The 25,453-nt window shown below is 43.6% G+C and overlaps 1 protein-coding gene across 11 annotated transcripts in view; it reads left to right on the top strand.

The window, feature by feature from the left end:
* The window catches only part of LOXHD1 (lipoxygenase homology PLAT domains 1), a 179,742-nt gene that overhangs the window by 20,302 nt on the left and 133,987 nt on the right, over window positions 1-25,453 (top strand). For all 11 annotated transcript variants that reach the window (XR_010151913.1, XR_010151914.1, XM_016933622.4 and 8 more), the window contains exon 5: window positions 18,687-18,785. Coding sequence is in view for 9 of the 11 variants with exons in the window: in XM_016933622.4 (XP_016789111.4) it covers window positions 18,687-18,785 (99 nt within the window). In the remaining 2 variants the exon portion in view is untranslated. The remainder of the gene's footprint in view (window positions 1-18,686; window positions 18,786-25,453) is intronic.

Below are 25,453 nucleotides of genomic sequence, written 5' to 3'. Positions count from 1 at the left end.
GTGATCCACCCGCCTCGGCCTCCCAAAGTGCTGGGATTACAGGTGTGAGCCACTGCACCCAGGCTTCAAATATTCCAATGACTGCATTGGTAAAGAAAAAGTTAAATTTCTTTGCTTTTCACCTGAAATTACGTCAACTTGGTATTTGGCTGCTACTTCGATGATAAAAATGGGGTCTATTATTTCATCCATGAAGTTTGGTAGGTAAAATATTTCAAAACATGCAATATGGACAGTAACAGGAGAGAGTAAAGGGAGGCATGTTCAGTGAATTTATACCACCAGCCCCCAAAGTGGGACAGACTGTTAGGGAGCCTGTTCCTCTCTCCCCACCCTCAAGGGCCAGTTCCCAAAGTTCTGGCTGGCAATCACTGGAACCTTCTCTCATTCCTGCTCTTCAGGGAAGGGAGGTGTTCTAGGCTGACCAACTGACCCTTTGACGGAGGTGATTGGCAGATCCTCGTCGAGTGGAGGGAACTGGACCTTGATCAGGTTTCCAGGTGTTCCTCTAATGGGAATCTTGCATTTCATGCGTCAAGACACAGGTGTGAGGGAGCCTGCCCTACCTGTAGGCACAGAAGGTGAGCTGGGGGGCACCAGGACTGTTGCACAGTACGGTGCCTGACATTCGCTGGAGATGACTGTTTCGTCTCTAGGCTCTTCTTTAAATGCACTTCCTGGGGAAGTACCCAACCTCTAACCCCTTAAAGGGAATGGCATCTTTAGGACTGCCCTCTTCCTTAATGGGGTCCACTGGGTAGAAGGTAGAGATGATGAAAGATAGACAGGAGGTTTCAAGGGAAGGAGGCAGAAGCTGATCAGCCTCACAGTTTTGTGGATAGAAGATCCTAGAACCAAGTTCAATTTCTTAGTCCTTCTCAATTTGTTGGTGGAAATCGCTACATTTGGCACCTTCGAGACATCAAGCAGGACCAACCAAATGGCTGTGGCTTTTGGTTTTCTGGGTCTGATCTCCAGGACTCAGGGATCTGTTGCTGGGGTCTGAAGAGGCAGGTTGTTTGTGCTCCCTCAATCCATCTAGGGGGCTCTCAAACTTCAGTAACTCACATTTCATCTTCAAGAGTTTTGCCTGATTCAAGTACTGCTTGCATTATTAATTACTACTACTTCTTTAACTCACTTTTTACAACTTACATTAACTTATAAATTTATTTTAGTAAGAAAGTTGATATTACTATCATAAAAAACTTATCATTTGCTATAAATGTCAGGCATACACTAGTACATATTAACATAAATTCACAACATTAGATAAATCTCATATAGCATTGCTAGCATCTTATGTCCCACCAGTGGTATGCAGACTGTACCCTGGTAAACAATACCAGCCTTGATCTGAGAGGAAGGGGAGGCAGGGTGTTGATTACAGAGATGGGTGCACAGAGGCCCAGGGACGTGGGGATCCATCCAAGGTCAAATGGCCAATTGCTGATGGAGCTAGGACTAGACTGTGGGTCTCCTTATTCTCAGTTCAATTGCTTTCTGCCTGCCCCTTGCTTAGGACATGACCAAGGGCAATTAGTCTGGCACCTAAGAGGTCAGAGCCTGTGATTGTGGGGATTGTGGGGGTTAGTTGGGACAACCTCCTGCTGTCACAAGAACCCCTTCTACATAACCCCCATCAGTTGCTTCTCCAGCTTTGGTTTGAGTCAAGCCTTCCTGGAATTAAACCCCCTAGTCTCCCTGAGGCTTCTGCTTGTCTGTTCCAGTGTTTCCGACACAACACAGAGTCTATCTAGGCATCAGCCCTTCAGCAGCCAGAAGACAGGGTTCCGTCCTCTCAGGAACACAACCCCAGGATCCTTGACCTCTCTTTTTGTGGTCCCTTCCCAAGAAGGTACCTACTAGTCTAGAACCCTGTGTTCCAGACAGGGGACCATTAGCACAGAGGAAGGGGCCTCCCTGACTCTTATCCTGCTTCTTTTAAAAAAAATTGTGGTAAAATATGCATAACATAAAATTTGCCACCTTCACCATTTTTAAATGGACAGTTCAGTGGCATTAAGTACATTCACATTGTTGTGCAACCGTCACCACCATCAATCTCTAAAACTTTCTCATCTTGCCACCCTGAAACTCTGTGCCCATTAAACACTAACTCTCCATTGTTCCCCACCCCTGAGATCCTGGTAAACTCTATTCTACTTTCTGTCTGTAAATTTGGCTAATCCAGGAATCTTATACAGGGTGAGTCTAGTCCAGAATGCTTGGGACCAGAAGTGTTTTGGATTTGGGATTTTTTTTTTCTCCAGATTTTGGAATGCTTGCATAGGCCTACTGAGATATTTTGGGGATGGAAGCCAAGTCTATCCATGAAATTCATTTGTTTCATATGTACCTTATACATGTAGCTCAAAGATAATTTTATACAACATTTCTGAAAATACTGTGCTGGAAGCAAAGTTTTACGGCATTTCATCTGTGACCTGTCACATGAGGTCAGGTGGTATAATTTTCCATTCATGGCATTGTGTCAGTATTCAAAAAGTTTTGGATTTTGGAGGATTTCAGATTTTGGATTTCTGTGTTAGGGATACCCAACTGTACAAGTGGAATCATACAATATTTGTCCTTTTGCATCTAGCTCATTTCACTTAGCATAATATCTTCAGATTTAATCCATGCTATGGCACGTGTCAGAATTTCCTTCCTTTTTAAGGCTGAATAGCATCCCATTGTATGGGTATACCACAACTTATTGGTCCATTCTGTTGATAGACATTGGACTATTTCCACCTTTTAGCTATTGTGATTAATGCTGCTATGAACATGAGTGTACAAATATTTGTTCAAGTCCCTGTTTTCAATTCTTTTGGGCATATACACACAGATTTGCTGGGTATTATATGTAATTTTGAGTAACCACCATACTGTTTTCTACAGTGGTTGTACCATTTTACATTCCTACCAGCAATGCACACGAATTCTAATTTCTCCAGATCCTGACCAACACTCGCTATTTTCTGTTTTTTAAAAAACAATAGCCATCCTAATGGGTGGGAAATGATCCCTAATGATTAGTGATGTTGAGAATCTCTTCATGTGCTTATTGGTAATTTGCATATCTTCTTTGGAGAATAACCATTCAAATCCTTCATCCATTTTTAAATTAAGTTGTTTATCTTTTTATTGTTGAATTGTAGACCTCTGTTACATATTCTGGGTATTAACCCCTTTTCAGATATATGATTTACAAATATTTTTCTCCCATTCGATGAGTTGTCTTTTTACTCTGTTGATAGTGTCCACTGATGCCCAAAAGTTTTAATTTTTATGAAACCAATTAATCTATTTTTTCTTTTGTTGTCTATGCTTTTGGTGTCATATCTAAAAAATTGCCAAGGTCAATGTCATGAAGATTTTTCTCCCATGTTTTCTTCTAAGAATGTTATAGTTTTTGTTGTTACATTTAGGTCTTTGGTCCATTTTGAATGAAATTTTGCAGATGATATAAATCAAGGTCCAACTTCACTCTTTTGCAGTGGATATTCAGTTTTCCCAGCACTATTAGTTGAAAAGACTGTCCCTTCCTTATTGAACAGTTTTGGCACCCCTGTTGAAAATTATTTGACTATATATATGATAGTTTATTTCTGGGCTCTCTGTTCTATTCCACTGGTCTATATGACTGTCTTTATGCCACTACCACACTGTTTGATTACTGTAGCTTTGCAGTAAGTTTTAAAATCAGGAAGTGTGAGACCTCAAACTTTTGTTCTTTTTCAAGGTTATTTTGGCTATTCAGGATCCCTTGATAGGTCACTTCTTTTAATGCATTCCAAATGTTCATTAAGTGATTTTAACAGTGACCATAGGCCATATTTCAGTCAAAAAGCTTTTGTTCACCTGGAAGAAAAGAGGAAAATGCCTTCACCTCAACTCCTCAGTTCTTGCCCAAGACTTCAAGGCTCCTGGAGAAACCTCCTGGATTCTCTTGACTCATCCCCATGTGAATCAGTAGGAGTGGGCGCCCCAGTCTTGGCTGGCTGCCCTCAACCTGTCAATGGAATGGTTCAGTCAGACATCACACGTGAATAAGCATTTCAGACATACACAGAGCCGGCACAGGGAGTTAGCAGCCATCTCTAGGCTTGTCTCACTCTAAGAGTGGGCGTCAGGGGTCCTGGCACCTTCTGGGGCCTGTGGAAGGCTGGCAACCGCTTTTCCAGCATATCCGCATTTATTATCCCTGGGAACAGAGTCTTGGCTATCAAATTGCTCCAGAAGTGTAGTGAATTTTCCCTCCTGCCATCTGCTTGTTGGCATCCCTTCTATTGTCATGGATGTGTGTGACTCTCTTCCTGGTGGATTTCTTCCATCCTGCCGGGAATGGCTCACCCTCTTGATAACTCAGAACACAAGGGGCAGAGTAACTGCACGGACATCTCCACACTGATAGCAGCCCCTGGCTGGAAGTTAAGCACTGTCTCCCCTGCCTGCAGGTGCAGCATCATCCTTAGCAGCTGCTGTTGGCAATGCCCTCTTGAGCTGCCCTAAGATGCTGAGCCTGTGGATAAGGACATAGTCCCTGCCCTCAAGGTGCTCACAGTCCAGTGGAGGACACAGATTCCCATCATACAAAGTGCCCACAAGGAGACTGTAGTGCATCATGGCTCAGAGTGCCAGGCCTCAAATCATGGAGTCCTGGGTTCAAATCCCACCCTACCACCTCCTAGCTATATGACTTTGAGACAAAATACTTCCGTAGCCTTGTGTCTTTGTGTGCATACATTTTACAAGTAGTATCTTCTTAAAACTCCGAGAAGTAGTGGCTATTATTATCCCCACGTTGCACAGGGGACAAAGGTCAAGGCAAGCAGCACAGAGTGCCTCCCCACTGCCTCTTCTGTTTCTTGGTCTAGGGCTAGCAGCTCCCATTTCTCAACCTGTTTGCTCAGATTGTGTTGGCTCCTGTGCCTGGCAGACAGTGGCTCTGAAAGCTGTTCTCTCCAGCATTCATCAACCCTGAGGAGGTTTCAAGGGACCCGTTGGAAGTGGAACTGAGGCCTGAGGGCAGTATTAGACACCCTGTGCTAATCTGTTCAGAGATTGTGGAGTGGAAACCAGACCACAGACAGCCGACAGCTGTTTCTGTGATTCAGGCCCTATCGCATCAAGCCCTGCAAGGACCCAGTGGGGCAGGTCTTTCTGGAGCCCCGGGGCCTGCCCTATTTGCTAACTGAGTTGGCTCCTTGTTCCCAGAGTTCTGTCTCAAGTTGGTGATATAGGAAACTGTGGATCTTCTGTTAAAACGTGCCAGGGCCAGAGGAAATGTCAAGGCCCCTCGCCCCTCACTTCCTCTCTTTCATCCTCCTCTTTTTTGCATGCCACCCCGACCCCACTGGATGGAAAGCCTCAGCCTCTCTGGACGGCATTACCCACTTCCTCTGCCTCAGGTGTCCCCTCCCTCTCTAAACTCTGTGAGGAAAGTCTGTGCCACACACTGCTGTGCAGTGATTCTGCAATCAGGGATATGTAAGGAATCTCACGGGCAGGGAGGAGGACCTTCTCAACCTACTCCCTGTGGTTCACACATGCTCTGGCAGAATCACCACCAAGATGAGCCACCAAGACTGATGGTGGTGGGGGGGTTGTAGCTGTCAGGTGTTTTGAGATGGATACATTGCCAAGAAATACCATATTTCAGGGCTCTAACTTCCTAATGTGTATCTCTCCAGTTTCTCCAGTGAAGCTCAGGTTGCTCTGAGGGTAACACTGCGGTCTCCTCCTACCTACCTGGTGATGGCTTTTACTCACAGCTGCTACCTTGGCCACTGGGACTTAGGGGCTTGTATGAACGTTGGTAAGGAACAGGTTGTGTGCATATGGTAGTAATGGGAGGTCATGGATAGACACATCTGATTATAAAGACAAGCCACAGAGATGGGTGGAAAGAGCTTTCCAAAGGGGCAGAGACCTGAGTCCTAGCCTCACACTTTGGTAATTATGTGACTCTGGGCAAGTTGCTCATCCTCTCTGGGTCTCTGTTTTCTCATCTTCTTACCAGGTTGCTCGAGATGTTCTCTGAGGTCCCTGTAGCACTGGCTTACTCTGACACTGTGCTAGCTAAGCACCTTCTTTCTTGCTTGCCTCCAGGTGTCTCCCACCCACTGATTTCACACCCCCCCCATACCCACTTTGATGTTGTCCCTTTTGGTGAGACATTCACAGGACACAGTGCCCAGGTGCAATTCATAAGCCCACTGCAGAGTTGCCCAGGCTGAGAATGCAGGGCTACTCAGTCCTCTTTGACTTCAGGGAAGCCCTGGGCACATCCCTGCCTTCCCTATGGGGCAGTATTGAAGAATGAGGTTGGGCAAGACATCTGAGTTAGGCAAGGCCTGATAAGATGGCGTGTGCTCTCCAGGTAGATTTGGGATGACCTCATATTGGGTCTTGAAGGAGCTTGGGCTGGTAGGGAAGCATGAGCAAGACCTGTTTAAGGCAGATCCTGCCTGGCCTTCTCACGACCAATATGATGTCATTTCCTGCCTTCTGGCCAAGTAATTGCCCACAGCCCAGTGCCTACCCACAAACCCTCCTACTTCGAAAAGCACTGAGATGATCATGTGGCTTAGATTAATATTGAGCCCACACCATACTGCCTGGGGAAGGCTCCACCAGCTTGGCCATGAGACAGGCCTCTGAAGCCAAGAGCTGTGTTGCAGCTGACCTGGGGGCTGCTCACACACCAGGGCTGTCAGAACCCAGCACAACAGCTCAGAAATGTTTCAGACTCAGGCATTGGCAGAAGCAGAGAGGCCCCTTGCATTCAGAGGGCCCAGTCTTGAGGTGGGTCCTGATTCCACACCTGCTCTTGTTCTTTAGGTTTTGGGAAGGACAAGCCACCATCTAGGGGGCATGTAATCTTCTTGGGTAGATTAATAACAAATATGGTTGCAGCCAGTTTTGTTGTATACTTCAAAGAGAAGAGAGGCTGATGATTACAGGAAAGGGAAGCCATAAGAAGAAACAACAACTTGGGCAGGTGGGCTGGGCGCATGCAGGTGGTGGGAGGGGTGGATGACGTTTACATCTGGACTCCCATTCTGGAGCAAATGAATTGCCTTTTTTTCTTTCTTTCTTTTTTCCTTTTTTTTTTTTTTTTTAATGCCCAGTGAGAAAGCTGGAGCTGGGGGCTGAAAGCTGCACAGCACTTGGGAATGGGTAGAAATGGAATTGTGTTTGTTTTCAGCATAATCACTGTTTCCATTCCCGGCTGTTTCATCAGGTAACTGGGTTATAGTTTTATTCCAGGCCATGCAGTGCCACACAATGATTATCACACAGCTCCAGATGTGTACCCGATCTTGACATGACCATGTTGGGCGCAGTGCCCAGTGTGCATTTGAGGGGAGAATGGGATAAGAAAGGGATTGCGATTAACGTATTAGGGGCATGTGCAAATTGTACCGCCCTGCAAAGGATTATGGACCTGCCAGAGGACTGCATAGTGCAAAAGCAAATGCAAAATGAAAGTACCCTGCATGATTGGAGCATAAAACACCCATCACAAAGGCTCTGTCAAGAAGCCAGAAGCACTGACTTATTCCCAGATTCTATAGGATATTATTGTAGAGTAATTAAATCATTAATCTTAAAATAACTCTCTGGGTCAGAAAGCACATGGGACTATACATCCTGAGTTCTGGTTCTGGCTTTGCCACCCAATAGCAATGAGACCTGGGGCAGATCTCAGTTCCCCTCCTATCCCCAGTTTCTCCCTCTGTAGAGCGCCTGGACTAGGGGGTCTCTTGGAGTCTTTTCAGGATTACTAGAGTGTCCACCTTCATAACCAAAGGGAGACGGAGAGGTCAGGGCCAGCCCTCCTCCATGGGGGCAAAAGGAGATTGGCCTTTGGTGGCTTCCTTTCTACTGCGGATCTTTCTCCCCTATTTCATCCCCCCATACTTCCCATCTTCAAGATAGTCCCCCACCATGGACTCGGTCTCTGGACTCCCCTTCTCCATGGTCAAAAGCTAGCTCTGCCATTCTGCCACTTATGCTAGCATGAGCAGATGCCTTAAGCTCTGTGCCTCTATTTTCTCATTTGTAAAGTGGGGAGAACATTAATCTACCTGATAAGATTAGCTGGGGAAATGAGCATACAGGACTTAGTGCCGAGGCACAGAGTCAATGCTCAGTAAATGACACAGTAGCGTGGTGCTTGTCCTTGTGGTTAAGCTCCTGATGTTTCCCTTTCTTCTTCCCCCACATCCAGGCTTTTTCTGATTCTGAGATGCACAGGCTTAAGATTCTAACCTCCAGAGCTACTCAGTGCCAGGTTCCCCTCTGGAATCCAGGCAGGTTCAAGCAGACAACTGGGAATAGGCTCATGACCTTGACTGCTGTTAAAGCCAGCAGGGAAAGCCTCTTTTCCCGACGCTTTGTCATTTTCCTTCACGGAGCACTCTCCAGGGCTCTCTGAGCCTATTTGCTGTGGGTGCTGCTTGGGAGTCATTGTTCCTTTGAACTCCATGGAATAATTCCCAGGTGGGGGCAAGGACTCCAGGGTAGGGAGGGCTGGGCCAGCCCTGCAGCACTTTCCTCCACTGAAGCTCACAGCAGCTCCCCGCCCACCCCATCTGCTCCCACCTAGCACTGCAGAAAATCATCTCCGGAAAGAGGGGGAAGAAGAGAACCACTCTAAGTGAGGCCCTGGTGTGGCACATCAGAGAATTTAAGGACCAAAAGGGACTTTATCTACCCTTCCTCCATTTCAGAGAGGAGAAAATGGAAGCCCAGGGAAATTAAGCCCCTTGCTCTTGGTCACACAGCATAACTGTAGGGCACAGCTGCAGTCTTGGGCTTTTGGTGCCAGCTCATGCTCCTCCATCATTCCTCCTGTTAAGCACATTCATTCAGTGATTCAATGGGCATTTTGCGGGGAGTCTTCTATGCACCAGAGCCTGCGCTCAGGGTGATTACATACAGGCCCTTCTCTCTAGGAGCTTAGAGTCTAGACGGGAGAGAGTCAAGCCAGTAGATAATCACAGTGCAAAGGGATAGAATATTCTAAGTTGGGTATGGCGCCCAGGCCAGTGGGAGCATAGAGGAAGAAGGAATCAGGAGGCCTTTATAGAGGAGGTGATGCTCAAACTGAGTCTTCATGGGTGAGGAGTTTTCTAGGATTTGAAATGAAATGAGGGCACTTGGGGAAATGAGCTCTGATGGCTCAGTGTCACTCACACATCTGGGAATGGATCCTCCACCTCATATTTTCACTGTGGCCTCCACCCTCCCAGAACCACCACCAGTCACATTCTCTTTCAACCCAGCAGCCAGAATGTTTGGAGAATGCATGGAATTGTGTATTTGCTTCAAACTTGGTTATTTTTATCTTTAAATAGGTGTTTAAAATAGCCTTTTTTTTTCTGTTTGTGGAAATAGCACTTTCTCCATGTTGCATTTTGTACACACGAAAATCTGAACTGATGACACAGACACTGTCTTGGCCCTGATCCAGCTGTCAGTGTCCATTCCATTGCAGCACCAATGGCTTCCTGCTGGAACCCTCCCTTGAGCCACAGGTGTTGGCCAGTGTGAGCCCAGCGAGAGTCAGAGAAAGTATTCCCACCTGCCTGGGGCTGGGTCTCTGCTGGTGGCCCTTGTGTCTATTCTCTCTCACTGGCCATCTGGTTCTCAATCTTCCCTCCAGCCTCACAGCCACTCAGACTGGCTCAAGGCATTTGTGTGACAAAGCCAGCTTGAGGGTAATAATAAATTGGCAGGAACTTTCAACAGTTTCTTCTGAAATACAGAAGACATGACCTACTCAAGTATTGACATTAGGTGACTTCAGTTTTCAATCACAGAAAAAATATGGCCATTGTAAAAATTCAAAAGTACAAATAAGCAACAGAAGAATAAGAAAATCTTCCATAATCCAATCACTCAAAGATGATAATAGCTGATTTTTATGCAGCACTTACTCAATGGCTGTCATCATTCTCAACAAACTATTAATCTTAATCTAATCTATCCATCCACCTATCTATCTAAACATCCATTTAATTTTCACAACGCTGCGAGGGAGGTTTATTGTTACCCCCATCTAATAGATGAAGGAGACTGAGGAAGGGGGAGGTGAAATCATTTGTCTATAAGGATGAAGCTAGGAGCAAACCCAGAGGCTTGAACTTAAGTACTGAGTACAATTGTGTTGGAGACACCCCTGTTAACATTTTGGTGAATGTCCTTCCCATTCTTTAAATTTTTGTTTATGAACATATTAAACCCTACATATTAAAATGGTATTGCATTAAACTCAATTTTATAACCATGTTGTTTCACTTAATACTACATTATAGCCTCAAATCATCTTCTGTTATTTTATTTTATATTTATTTATTTTTTGAGATGGCATCTCACTCTGTTGCCCAGGCTGGAGTGCAGTAGCATGATGTTGGCTCACTGCAAGCTCTGCCTCCCAGGTTCAGGTGATTCTCCTGCCTCAGCCTCCCAAGTAGCTGGGATTACAGGCATGTGCCACCACACCTGGCTAATTTTGTGTTTTTTACTAGAGACAGGGTTTTACCACATTGGCTGGGCTGATTTCAAACTCCTGACTTCAAGTGTAATCCCAAAGTGTTGGGATTACAGGCACGAGCCACTGTGCCTGGCCCATCTTCTGTTATTTTAAGTGGCTGCATTGTAGTCCATGAATGGGAGAATATATGTCACCCCCCAAATCTCCTATTTTGGATATCTTTAGGTTGTTCCCTATTTTTTGTCAGTATTAACAATGCTGTGATAGACATCCTTATAGGTGATCAATTAATATAACTACTCCCTTAGTATAAACTAATGCATAGGGCTTGAATAGTTGGTTCAAGGGATTTGCACAATGTTAAGGCTTTTAACATATATCACTCACCTGCCCTCCAGGAAGGCTGGGTGACATTCCAGTAGTATACAAGAAGTGCTGGTGTTCTGGCCCTCTGGGAAGATAAATACTAGCAGTCTACTAGAGTCTGGGTTGGAAAGGGAAGTAATGGAGCCAAGGTTATCGAAATGTGCAGGTGGATGGGAGAAGTCTTCCGTAGAGAAGCAGGAAAGGAAGCAAAGGAGGACCAGTGACTGCAGGGTAGGTAGAAATAGCTCTTCAGGGCTGGGCAGTGGCTGGAAAAGGAACCAGCAGGATAAGCTGAAGGAGTGGAAGCTGATCTACTCCCTCCTATGTTTCAACACCTGATAGTATCAGACTTACATTGGACAGTTCCCTAGTTAAACGTACCAGCTGTATATTTACTTGAGGGTGATGAATGGTATAGGGCAAGCTTGTTCAACCCACCACCCACAGGCTGCATGTGGCCCAGGACAGCTTTGAATGTAGCCCAACAAAAATTCATAAACTTTCTTAAAGCATAAGATTTTTTTGCAATTTTTTTTTTTTTAGCTCATCAGCTATCGCTAGTGTTAATGTATTTTATGTGTGGCCCAAGGGAATTCTTCTCCTTCCAGTGTGGCCCAGGGAAGCCAAAAGACTGGATGCCACTGCTGTAGAATGTTATTTCTTGATTTCTGCCCATGAGCAACTTTTAAGGACCAAGTGATGTTTTCATGTTGGTGCATAACAAGGCTTAGCTGAGGTCAAATGCACGGACTGTGTTTGAGCACGTTAGCTGCTAAAGGAACAACGCACACACCGGGAGCTGTGGAATGCGGCCGTGTGGGTTTGGCAGGTGGGAACTTTTGAGAGAACCTGAGGTTTGAACTAAAGCTGGCAGGGTGGGGGCAATGACAGCCAAGAGAGAACCTTCTTGTTCAGATGCCCTGAGTTCAAATCTAGGCTGCACCCTTTCTAATTGTGTGAACACCATCAAGCTTCTTAAGCTCCTGCTTCCATTGCCTCATTACTAAAAATGGTGACACTAGTAGCCATAGGGTCCATCATTGTGAGGATTAAACGATGTGATAGAAGTGAATGGCCCATTGCAATTTCTCGGAGCATCAGAGGCACTTATGATTTTGATAAGAAGTGTGTCTGCAAGGAGAGCAAGGTGGAGGGTATTCTAGGGAGAAAAGTTCCAGTTCTATTTGTAAGACAGTGAGAGGGAGAAAAGACAGAAGAAGAAAGGGAGAAGGGAGAAAATTTCCAGTTCTATTTGTAAGACATTGAGAGGGAGAAAAGACAGAAGAAGAAAGGGAGAAGGGAGAAAAGAAGGAAGTTACAGGAGGAAAGCAAAGGAAGAAAGCCTGTCATCCATCGTCCCAGTGCCTTGTGTGTGGTCCCAGGAGCAAAGAGCATCTCGCAGAGGCCATGGAAGAGCTGGTACAAAGTGATGATGGGAGGGTGGGTTGGATGTACTGGAGGTGGAAGAGTCTGGAGAATGAGGAAGAGACAGTATACGAGAGCCTGGCTGAGAGGCAATGGGTGTCCAGGCCTGACGAAGGAAGAGGAAACCTTTTGGGGGTAGCATGGGGGAAAGAACTGGAGTCTACATGACTGGGAGGGAATCCATTGGTCGGTGGCCATGAGCCAGCTTCCGGCACATGGCATTGTCCCCCCTGCCCATCCTTGGGTTCTGCGGACCACCCCCTCCCCACATCTGTGTGGGCTTGAGTAGTGAGGGGGCCTTCCCTGGCTGGGAGAGAACATTCCCCCTCATCTCCCACCCCCAGGGCAGCCCCCGCTGAATCTCTCTCCCTTGCCGTTTTCATCTCCTCCTACGCAGCGCCTGTGATATCTCACTTCTAGCGTCTTGGCTCTCAGTGAGCGGAAGTGAGGGGTGTCAGGGTGTGAGCCATTGCAGATTCACTTGCGGGTGGGGTAAAATCAGGCCCAATCATTCTCCTTCCAACCCCCTCCTCACCCTCACCTGCTAAAATAGCTAAAGCCACGTTCTATTTAAACAGGATCTGGGGATGGGCGAAAGGCAAGGAAAAGAAACTCCACCAGTTCATTCATGATTCTCTGCTTCCTAAGAAAGCCTGGACCACGTGAGCTTCCCTGAGGCTCAGATCGCACTGGGTCTTGATGAGATGGGGGCTTAGTTACGGGGCATATGCTTGACTTCTGTAGTCGGGAATGTGGCAAGCAGCCTCACCAGCTCCGCTGTGCATGCAGCACCGAATTAGGGGGCCCGGCCCCCTCATGGCTCTGCCTCTCCGCATGGCCTGGGGTGGCTCTCTGGAGATGTGTTCTGTCACTGCTGTGTGCTGACTGTTCCAGACAGAGCGCAGGGGAGGCTGTGGGGGTGGCTGGTGCACCAGGCGCAGGCAGGCAGTTCGGGCCTGCCAGTAGTGTCTGCCTTTTCTGGAAGCCCACACAGGCAGCTTCCAGCCAGCCGGCAAGGGACGGATTTCCTGTTTAGAGGGAGCAGCCTTGTGCCCCTGCCACAGGGCCTGCAGAGGAAAAACAGGGCATGTCAGGGCATGTGCATCCACTGAGCAGGGCAAGGGGGGCACAGACAACCCTCTGTTGTGGCCTTGAGTGGGCACTCTATCTTTAGGCTGCAGCTAAGCCCACCTGCACAGGATCCCAGCTCAATTCTGGTTGGCTTTGAAAGGTACCATGTGTTTAGCTTAATCCCTGGTCTACAACCCTCATTGTATATTCTTCAGATCAATGCTTAAATTAATTTGACCTCCCTGAGCACATGCTGACCTTTAGTGGAAGGAGGTGACTATGTGAAAGGTAGGGTTGCTGGTCTCAGATATGCAGGTCACACACTGCACAAATGCGACTATGTAAGGAGACACAATTCACATCAGAGAGCTTGTAGATTTGTGTGTTTATTATGACAGTTATCCAACAGATGGCAGTAAAATGTCTTGAGAAAGGGATTCTTTTTGCCTAATTTGCACAAAAGTTCCATATAGGCTAATGGTAGCCCTGCTAAAAGGCCAGAGAGAAATCAACTCTAGGGACAACTGAACAACAGATAATACACTAAATGGATAAATCACAGGCCAGCTCTAGAGCTGGCTTGGGTGACGATTTCCATAATCCATCGCTAAGCCCTGTTTCTCCCAAGCTTGATCAGGAAGAGGGGTGCACTCAGTGCTAGCCTCTCTTCCAACTTGACTTTCACCTGTTTCCATTTCTGCTCCTTACTCTCAATCAGGCTATGAACAAAAAGCTTAAGACTAAGATTGCAGAAGCGGTGCTGCCCTCCGTCCCTGCCTTTAGGAAACCCCAGACCACGCCGCCTCTTCTATCAGTGGACTGCCAAGCTCAGCCCAGCCACGCGGCATTGTAGGGGCAGGGAAAGTTGGCCCTGCTCATTCACAATGGGCATAGGACATGCTCTACTGCAACAGAGAAAGGGGACTCCTTCCCCAATCTTCAGAGCCTTGAGATGCTTAGCTAATGGTCCAGATATGCTGCCATTATCCTGCAGCCAGCAGCTGACCACCCTGGTCCAGGCAGCTTTGCTCCCATTCCAGGCCACAGAGAGCAGATCTGCCCACCACCCCCTGCCTAGAGACAGGCAGAACAGTGCCTGAGAGTTCAAGACATATCCTTACTCTCACCGGTGGCCCAATCCCAGCCTGTCACCTGTTTTTGTGTGGACCCTGAGCTAAGAATGGTTTCTATGTTTTTTAAACAGTTGAAAAGAATTTTTTTAAAAAGTAATATTTTGGGACACATAAAAATTATATGAAATTCACATGGCAATGTCCATAAATAAAGTCTTACTGTAGCATAGCCACATACCCATTTGTTTATGTAATATTGTCTATTGTTGCTTTCGTGCCACAACAGCAGAGCTGAACAGTTGATGTGACAGAGACCAAATGGCCTGCAAATCCTAAAATATTTCCTATCTGGTGCTTTACAGAAAAAGTTTGCCCACCCTGGCATAGGGTCTGGGAGGCCTGGGGTATCCTGGGAAAAGCCCTGGATTCAAAGACCAGAGACCTTGCTTTGAGCCCTTCTTGCATCATTTAGCAACTACCTGTCCTGGGGCGAGCCACCTTGCCCTCTGAGCTTCAGTTTTCTTATCTGTAAATGAGAACGTCAACAGCACCTGCCCTGCCTATCACATGTGGCCATTGTGTGGATCAAATGACATCTAGAATATGCAAGTGGCTTGTTAGCTGCAAATGCCTTTGTGAATATTTAGTATTATTTGCCCTGGAAGGTGAATCCACCATGTCATTTTCAGAGATGAAAGGTGACCTTTTGGCTCACATGGGAATTATTTCTTATCATCATCTTTCTCCCTATTTCCCTGCTTCCTGCTGGCCTTTGGGCAGGGATTTTTTTTTAAATTGGTCTTTCACCTTTCTCTCTGGTCAGTGCCCAGTTGCCAGGGCAGCAGCCCTATCTCATATGTGGGCGTTTTGTTCTCACAGATTACAAGATCCAAGGGATGAGTTCAACAAGCAAAAACCCGCTTGAGACCAGAACAGCAAGTCTGTGCTCACTGAAACTCTAGTCACAGCAAATTGGGGGGCACTTGTGTGACAGGAAGCCTTGATGCCCTGAGCTGACATTTGCCAACAGTGACAGAATGGAGCCCTGCTTTTCCTCAGCCTTGTTCTCTCATCGGCAGATGCACCTAAGCACAGATCAGGGCCGGCATTGGGCCATGGGCCTTGTTTTGGAAAATGGCAAAGTAGATAGTCTGGGGTTCTGCTTGAAGAGGGAATATGAAATAAAGGAGGTAAAAGAGTAATGTAATAAATGTCAGCATCCATGTATGGGGCCTTCTAAAAAATGGTTTCGTGAGGTGTATCTGTCCATCCCTGCTGCAGCTCTTGTCTCCTTCTCAATGTGATTGGCAGTCACCTGTCACACAGGGATCCTATTCTCCACCCAGCCAACTGCATAGGGACTCAGGGCCCCATCTGCCATAGAAAGTTCTGCAGAGGCTAGAGGACCGTCTGCTTGTTCTAGAATCAGCTTCCTCCTGACCTCTGTCCACCTGACTTCCTGATCTCTTGGCTTGGGTCCCTTGTCCACCTCAGCTGGAAAGGCCTAGAAGCTCCTTTCCACCAGCCCTGGTCTCCTGATCTCTGACTGTTGGCCTGTCTCCCCAAATTGCCTCGCTTTGGGCTCGTGGTCTGCTTCTCCAGACTTTCCCAGAGCATGGATGCTGTGTGTTCCCAAAGTCCTGTGTGGGTTCGTGCTGCCCAGGCCTCACTTTTCCTCATTCAGGGTGCTTCGTCTTCCTTCTGAGATGTCTCCTTGATCTCCTGGCTTCCCTCCAGAGTCTGTCCTTCTTGGTCAAGTGTCAAGGAATTGCAGATTAAAAAGGACCTTTAGCGTTTCCACATCCTCTCACCTATGGCACTTTCTGTGCAGCATCCCTGGCAGGTGGCTCTCCACCAATGTGCTTGGCACATGCTAACTGTCAGGTGTCTCTAGGGATGGGAAACTCCCTCCCCAACCCAAGGGCATCCATTCCTTTGTTGAATAGCCTTAGATACTACCAAATCTTTCCTTTGGTGAGTGAAAATCTGCTTTATAACTCAACTCGCTAATTAGAATTCTGCCTTCTGGAATGATTCAGAATATTGGCGACTCCTTCAACAAATGCTTCCCAGCCCCTCTCATCCTTTCTCCTGCTTCACTGTGTGCAGTTTCCCCTGGAGCCCTGCTGCCCCTTCCAATGGACTGATGCAACCTTCAGAACATTCCCTGGCCACCACCCTCCCTGGCTTCACCAGACAAGGGGCCCTAGGCATCTTGCCACCCTGAAGAGGGGTCTTGCCTCTGTGAAGTGAGCCCTGGACTGGAGTTGGGAAGGGTTGTGAGCCAAAATGAATGTTCTCAGAGGCACTGCCAGCCAGGGAGGAGAGAATCAAGGCTGGGGGGCGGCCTCTGGAATATGGAAGATGGTAAAAGCAGAATTAGCTAGCCACGGCTGAGGCCTCCCTGGTCCTTACAAACAACATGGCTCAGAAGCTCTGGGAGGGAAACCTGGAATCTGCCCGTTTAACACCTGCCAGGTGTTACTGCCAGGTAACCTGAGTGTGGCTCCAGTTTCAAGCTGCTCACCTCAGAGTTCCCTGACCTGGCCTCTTCCAAAACCTCCGGTTCTGGCTGCGGTCTCAGAGGATCTTCACTGTAAAGCAAGAGGTGTGGGAGTCTGACAGTGGCTGCTCCTCCTGGAGCTCTCAGTTAGGGACAAGAATTGCAGGATTCTTCCCTACCCCATTGATGGGTTTCCTCAAGTGAGGATTGAGGAGAGAAAGGGAAGGCACTGACCGCTGCTGCCTCAGTGTTCTCACCAGTTCAAGGCCAACTTTCAGGGGCTGTGTGTGGGCTGTCCTCTGTGGGGCTCCTGCAGGATCCTGCACCGTGTCACCTCTAGAAGGGATGAAATTAAGTTTTCTCCTCATCTCTCCAACCTCAGTCCTTTGTCCTGAGCAACTTCCTGGAGACTTTGAATTTTAGGAAATTTGATTCCATTTATTTTCCAACGTACTTAATGAGACTGTAATGTACATGCCCAGCACTGTGCTAGGGTATGTGGGAGAGATTATCTAGGAGAAGGAAGTCCTGCTCCCAGCCCTCCTATAAATACTTGAAATTAGAAGCCTTACCTGCAGGAAATGGCAAACAACACAAGACAGTAAATGACAAAACTCAAAAATCATTGTCACAGGCAACATAGCGGAGCTGAGGAATTCAGAAGAGAAAAACCTCTAAGGGCCAGGGACAGGGCTCAGAGAAGGCACTAGGGAACAGGTGGGCAGAGGGGCTGGGACTCTGAACCTTGATTAGAACAGCTCTAGTTTTTACCAGCTTCACATATTGGGCAAAAGACACCTATAAAAAAGGATTCTGCTACATAAAAAATATGAAGCCACTGTAAGAAGGGAAAAGGGGAGGGAGAGTGGTCTCACCCCTTGGAATTGTTGGCACCCAGTGAAAAGCTGGAGGAGTCCCCTTCCCTTGACCACAAATACCAACCCCTGACCTTTGCTCCTCACTCTAAGGCAGGCTCCAGCTGGGGAGACCTGGGCAGGTCTCATCATGTCAAGTTTACCAAGCTTCGTCTCCCATCAAGGCCATGGCTGAGCCTGAAGCTAAGGCATTTGGAGGTTACAGGGGATTAAGTTTTGTTCAATGAATGGAGCAAAGATACAGGAAGCAGATACAGGTCTTTGAAAGAGCCCCAAGCATGCCAGCCACTATTGGTGCCTCTTGTCTTTGCATTGGTTATGGCTTTGACAATTTACATATAAATTTGATTTTCATCTGCAGAATCCAGTTTTCCCAGTGAATTTTTATGCTATGGTGCAATGTGGAAAACAGACTGGGAAAGGCAGAGGAGATACAGAGGGCCTAGTTAGAGACATTTCAATAGTTCAGGGGAGATATGGTGGGGGTTGGTTCAGGGTGGCACCTTGGGTCTGGGCTGATCCCTGTGTTTCAAGGCAACATGTTAGCAGATAAAAACAGAAGGTCTTCTCTACCTCTGATTTATTCATCACATACAGTGATGGTCATACATCCAATGGCCATTTGGAACTAATGTTGAGTGAGTTGTTTTTTGCTCTGTTGTTGACAGTAATGATGACAATTCATGCAATGACCATTTGGAACCAATGTGGACTGACTTGTTTTTTGCTCTGTTATTGACAGTAATGGTGACAATTTATGCGTTGCTGGGGGTAAGTGTAGATGGTGTGGTAGCTACTTTGGGGCCTCTATTCTCTTTTCAGGATCCTGATGAGCTAAGGTTTTTCTCTCTCCTTGTTCCTAGGTAATAAGTATGAAGTCAAGGTATACACTGGTGATGTAATTGGTGCAGGGACAGATGCTGATGTCTTCATCAATATTTTTGGAGAGTATGGAGACACAGGTAATGGGTTTGAATTATTTTTTTCACAAGCCAAGCCCAGGACTATTTTGTAGATGGGGTTCCCACAATCCTGGCAGAGGAAGGCAGCTTGAGCCCCACTTTGGGCTCCTCTATTGAGCATCTCACTTTTTGTGATGTGGTTTGGAGTGACCTGTCCTGGGCAGCAGGTGTTCATTTTGTGTTGTAAAGTTTATGTGTGTGATGTGTTTTCCGATTATAGTATGGCTGGTGTGTGGGTTGATTGCAATTGTCCTGCATCTCAGACCATGGACACTCCCAAGCTTCACATCTCTAGGAAACTCATTCTCACTTACTCTATCTTCCTAAGCTTCATGCCCATCTTGAATTATACTTTGGGATGTTGCTGGGTGTGGCCTGATTCAATGCAGTAGTTTGGGGCAGAACAGAATGAGGCTGGGAATACAATTTGACTTGGCCTCACAGGGAAAGCAAGAACTGAGAGCTCAGACACAGCTGTAGGTGTTGAGAGGAAGTTCAGGTCAGAAGAATGAGACAGGTGGTTCTCTTCTGATTCTGCCAATTTAGCAGAATTACATAGGAGTTGGAAAAGCTACAAAGACATGTGAATTTTGTAACAATATACTAAAGAATTCAAAATGCATTGCTAAGCTTATAAGGAAAAAAAAAAGAGAAATCTCCAGGTGCCAGTGCTAGAAATGAAGAGGGAATTCAAAACCAAAGTGTTAACTATGAATAGATGTGGTGGCTCCTGGAAGGAGAGAGCTTTCATGCTCAACAATCTAGAGGATGAGCTTTCATACCCATGTGGGGTCAGGAAATGAGACCTTGGCCCTGCATGAGTCAAGAGATTTGAAATTAAAACTGAATATAAAGCCAGAAGCCCTGATGGTTCAGAGGAGCATCTTCCGTGAAAAAATAGACCAGGAAAAAATTTGCTCATCAGTACAGTAAATGTTTCTTGGCAAGAGCTCTAAATTTTAAAAAAATGCTGAGAAATTGATACCTTAGGCCTGCACTGCATGTGGGCTTGAGGTTTGATTTAACACTACAAGTGTGATTTGGGACCCCCTCTCCCTCAAGTACAGAAAATTGGTTTCATGCCAGTAATACCTTTAGATATTTGGCAAAAGCATTTGCAAGACTGCCTGAAATTTCCACAGATAAAATACTGAAGATGTGTTCACTTTCCAAAACTACAAAACACTCAAATATATAATTCATCATAACTAAGCATTAATCAACACAACACACAATAAGATTAAATCCTCAAGAATTTCAGATAATTAGATACATTGTGGTGAAACTAAAGGCAAAGGGAAATATTTTAAAAGGAAACATTTGGCAGATTACTTTCTATAAAAACAATAGTTAGATTGATAGCAAATTCCTATCAGCAACCTATGCAGGTCATAAGTACGTGGAATAGTGTCTTCACTATTCTAAGCAAGGATATATATCATCCCATAATTCTATACCAGCTAGGTTATCATTCCAGAGTGACGGCTAAATTAGCAAATTTCCATGCAAACAAAGATAAATAGAGTTTACCATTCATATGCTTAAACAACCACTAAAGGATATACTTCAAGAAAAAGGAAATTGTACACAGAAGAAAGGAATGAGATACAAGAAACAAAGGTGAGCAAAAATGGATAACTATGTAATGCATCTAAGCAAGCATTGACTATACAAAACAACAAAAATGATGACTAACATCAGCGCATGAAGAAATGTGGACCTCAACAATTAAAATCAATAATATTTGAGAAGGAAAGTGGATGATGAGAGTTAAGACATAGTAAGGGTCTTGGCCCCTGCTGATCTCCCCATTCCCAGGAGAGTAGGGATAATGATTAACTATAGATTTTAATAAGTATGCATATCAAAATTGTAAAAGTAACCACCCCAAAACAGAAATGTATAATTTGAAAACCAAAGGAAGACATAAAAGGGAATAAAGAATCAATCCAATCGAAGGAAGGAAATGAAGAAAGGGAAGCAAAGAAAAAACATGGCTAATAGCAAAAGTAAAACAAATGTATTAATAAATAGAACAGAGTCAGCATTTAAAAGATGGATATTCTTTTAGATGAAAATTCAAAAATCCAGCTTAAATACAGTATATGATACAGAAAGTCTGAGAATAAATGGGATGAAATAAAATATACCAGGAAAACATTAACAAACAGGAAAGATTCTGGCATAGCTATATTAATATCTGTCAAATGAAACTTTAAGGCAAACAACTTTGTTCAAATAAAAATAGACAATGACAAAAGGAATAATGACAAAAAGAATGATACAATAATTTTGAACTTGTGTAAACTTAACAACATATTCCCAAAATATGAAGCAAAAATTAACAAAATTCTTGGAGGAATTTGGCAAATACAGAATCACAGTGGGAGATTTTGATACAATACTCTCAATAATGGATAGGCCAAATGCATACAAATTTAGTATGAGTGGAAAAGATTTTAACTACACAGTTAATAAGCTTGACCTAAAGGGAGTATATAGATTACTGCATCCAACTGGTAGAGAATACACATTCTTATCAAGCATATAATGAACATATACAAAATCACAAAGCAAGCCTTAACTTAAAATGAATCAATAATATAGAGACAACATTCTTTGATCATAAGGCAATAAAATTAGAAGAAATGTCCACATCTCACCCCATTTAAAAATTAAAAAGCATATGTCTAAGTAATTAAAGAATAAATTATAATATGAATAATCTGATGGCACATGTTATATCATCACCTCCACCACCACCACCACCCGGAACAGAATTTATCTGGGGAAACTAGAGGAGACAGTAGCAATAGCAACTATGCAGGTCCCTGTTACCCATCACATACTGGGTCATTCCAGGAGGATCTTGCAGGGCAAGACTGCAGACCTGGGAGAGAAACACTGGCCCTTGGGCTGTGAGGTCTAAGCTACATTATTGGAGAAGGCTAGCCTCTTTCCTGGGGCTGGGGTCCCATAGCAATATGACATGGGAGAATCTTTGCCTTTGGTCCTCTTCTGCCACATCATCATTTATGCTTGAGGGAACATGAGGGTCTCCTCTAGCATAGTAAAGAGGCTGGGGTCCAAGCCTTATGATTGCCACTATATGATGTAGCCTGATCTTTCATCTCAGCATCCTAAAAAGATTCTCTTAAGAACATGCTATAGCCAAATTCCAAGGAGATCTGTAATCACTAAAGAAATTAGAGCAGCAATTAAAATTCACCCAAGACATCACACCAAGAAGATTGTTCAGGCAAAATCTAACAAATATTTAAGAAATTATGAATCTCCATCTTATATAAATAGTTTCGAAGAATAGAGAAAAAGGTAATGTGTCCTAGTTTATTTTATGATTTTTGATACCAAAATCAGGCTGATAAATTAAGAGAAAGAAATGTACAGATTAGTCTTATTTATGAATAAAGACCTAAAAAGTTATTTATTTATTTATTTATTATTATACTTTAAGTACTAGGGTACATGTGCACAACATACAGGTTTGTTACATATGTATACATGTGCCACGTTGGTGTGCTGCACCCGTTAACTCATCATTTACATTAGGTATATCTCCTAATGCTATCCCTCCCCACTCCCAACATCCCATGACAGGCCCCAGTATGTGATGTTCCCCACCCTGTGTCCAAGTGTTCTCATTGTTCAATTCCCACCTATGAGTGAGAACATGCAGTGTTTGGTTTTCTATCCTTGCGATAGTTTGCTCAGAATGATGGTTTCCAGCTTCATCCACGTCCATAAAAAGGACATGAACTCATCCTTTTTTATGGCTGCATAGTATTCCATGATGTATATGTGCCACATTTTCTTAATCCAGTCTATCATTGATGAACATTTGGGTTGTTTCCAAGTCTTTGCTATCGTGAATAGTGCCGCAATAAACATACATGTGCGTGTGTCTTTATAGCAGCATGATTTATAATCCTTTGGGTATATACCCAATAATGGGATGGCTGGGTCAAATGGTGTTTCTAGTTCTAGATCCTTGAGGAATTGCCACCCTGTCTTCCACAATGGTTGAACTAGTTTACAGTCCCACCAACAGCTTAAAAGTGTTCCTATTTCTCCACATCCTCTCCAGCACTTGTTGTTTCCTGACTTTTTAATGATCACCATTCTAACTGGTGTGAGATGGTATCTCATTGTGGTTTTGATTTGCATTTCTCTGATGGCCAGTGATGATAAGCATTTTGTCATGTGAAAGACCTGAAAATCTTAAATATTAGCACACCAAATTGATAAATAAATATATAGATATGTGACAAATAATTTCTACTCTGTAGGCTTTATTCCAGGGATTTAATGATAATTTAACATTAGTCTATTTGTATAATTTATTATAGTAACGGACTAAAGAGAAAGAATTGTCTTGATAGATGCAGGAAAATTTGCATTATTTACTTTTTAAAAACCCATAGAAAACTAGAAATAGAATTTCTTTTGAAAAATATAAGGCTATCTACCAAAATATGCACAAATATCATGCTTAATTTTGAAAACTTGAAAGCACTCTTTTTAAAGTCAGAAACAAAAGAAATAGTCCAGCTACTCATTATTTCTATTCTTCACAGTACTAGAGGTCCTAGGGCCAGAAAAAAGGGCAAGTAAAATAAATAAAAGCTATAACGGTTGAAAATGAAATAACAAACTTTCATTTTTGTAAAAAATAATGATCATCTACAAAATCCAGGAGAATTTACAAACCATTAGAAACAATGAAAGAGAAAGTTACTAAAGTTGCTGGATATAAGATTACCATACAAAAAGTAATAAAAATTAGTAATTCAAACATTTAATTTAAAAATATATTATTTGCATTAGCAATTACAAGTTACCTAAGAATAAATATTAAAAAGAGCCTTTTGGGAAAACTATAAATTTTTATTGAAGGATATACAAGAATATGTAAATAAATTGAGAAATATGTTCGTGGATGAGAAAAGACTCAAATTCATTAATATGGCAAATTTTCCCAGGTTGTTTTATAAATGCAATGCAATTTCAGTCGAAATCTTAAAAGGCAATACCCCACAGCTTACATTGCTACTAATATTCATGTAGGGCTAAGCCATAAAGAGCTAAATATTGACAAGACGATTTTGAATAATGAAAATAATGCTAACAATATTAATAATATGAGAATATTTGCCCTGCCAGATATTAAGACATTTTAGGTCTCTAAAAACTAAAACAGTGTGATATTGCTAGATGGATAAACAAAATAAAGCAATGAAACAGAATAAAGAGTCTAGAAGCACACATAGAGTTGGCATTGTAAATCAGAAGGAAAAGATGAAATGTTCGATTACTGGTATTTGAACAATTGTCTAACCATATGAAAAGTGATAAAATTAAATTCCTGCCTTTTACCACTCACAAAATAACTTTCAGATGGGCTGAAGACTTAAATGTGAAAAAACAAAAATACAAAATTTTTAGAAGAAACTCTAAAGGAGTATCTTTTTAATCTCAATTTAGAGATGGGATTTTGTAAATAATTCATTAAAAGCATAAGCAACAAAGGAAAATATTGATAAATTGAAGTCTATTAAAACAAGAAAAATATCTGTATGATAAACATAGGCAAACAAGACAAGAGAAAAATGGAATAAAAGATATAAATGGAAAAATTACAGAAGAGCAAAGCCTAAATGGCCAAAATATATTCAGGAACATATTCTCAATCTCCCCAAATAAGCAGGGGAATGCAAATTAAAACTACAATAAGATGCTGTTGGATACACACTGAATAAAAATTTTAAAAAATATATGTTAATGTTTGTGGGGAATAGGAATCTTCATATACTACTGGTGGTAATTAATGTAGTACAACCATTTTTGGAGGTAAATTTTGCAACATCTAATAAACTGAAGATGAGCACACCTCAGGGTTCAGAAGCTGTAGGTATCTGTTCAGATCTGTTCTTACGAATGTGCAGTAGGAGATAGGTACAGAAGAGTCCATTTTAGTGCTGCTTGCAATAGCAAAAAATTAGAAGCAACCTAAATGTCCATCAGTAGAAGAATGCATAGACAACAGTGTTTCCTTTATTCAATGACTATTATACAGCAGTCAGATGAATAAACTAAAGTTATGACTATCATCAAGGTACTCTCAAAAGGATAACATTAACTGAGAAAAAGCAAGTAGCGTAAGGGTATGTGACAATGATAACAGGAACAATAGCAACCACCTCAGCAGCAATGATAATATAATAGTGACTATCACACTTCAGGAGCCGTCTTTATAGATACATATATATGCAAACAAAAATTCTTGGGAATGATATATACCAAGTTGAAGATAGTGTTTATTTTGGGAAAGGAGTAGAAGGGAAGAGATGGACAGTGAGGCCTTAGACATATCTGTCATGTTTTACATCCTTAAGAAATGAGAAAGGTCTGGAGAAAACTGGACAAAATGTTAGTATCTGTTATCTCTCTTAAATCTGGATGGTGGGTACATGAATGTCTTATATTATTTTCTGTATGTTTGAACTGTCACAATCTAAAATTTAAAAAAAATTAAAAAGAAAGAACACAGGATGGTTTCAGCAAAAATTGGTGCCTAGATAAGATTTGTAGATACACAATAATGGAAAATTGCAGAGCAGAAAGAACAGGTTAAAATTTGAGTCCTAACT

The sequence above is a fragment of the Pan troglodytes genome, chromosome 17 (genome assembly GCF_028858775.2).
Source record: "Pan troglodytes isolate AG18354 chromosome 17, NHGRI_mPanTro3-v2.0_pri, whole genome shotgun sequence".
NCBI lineage: Eukaryota > Metazoa > Chordata > Mammalia > Primates > Hominidae > Pan > Pan troglodytes.
Note: the sequence above shows the minus strand (reverse complement) of the source record. Positions and strands in the feature narration are given on the sequence as shown.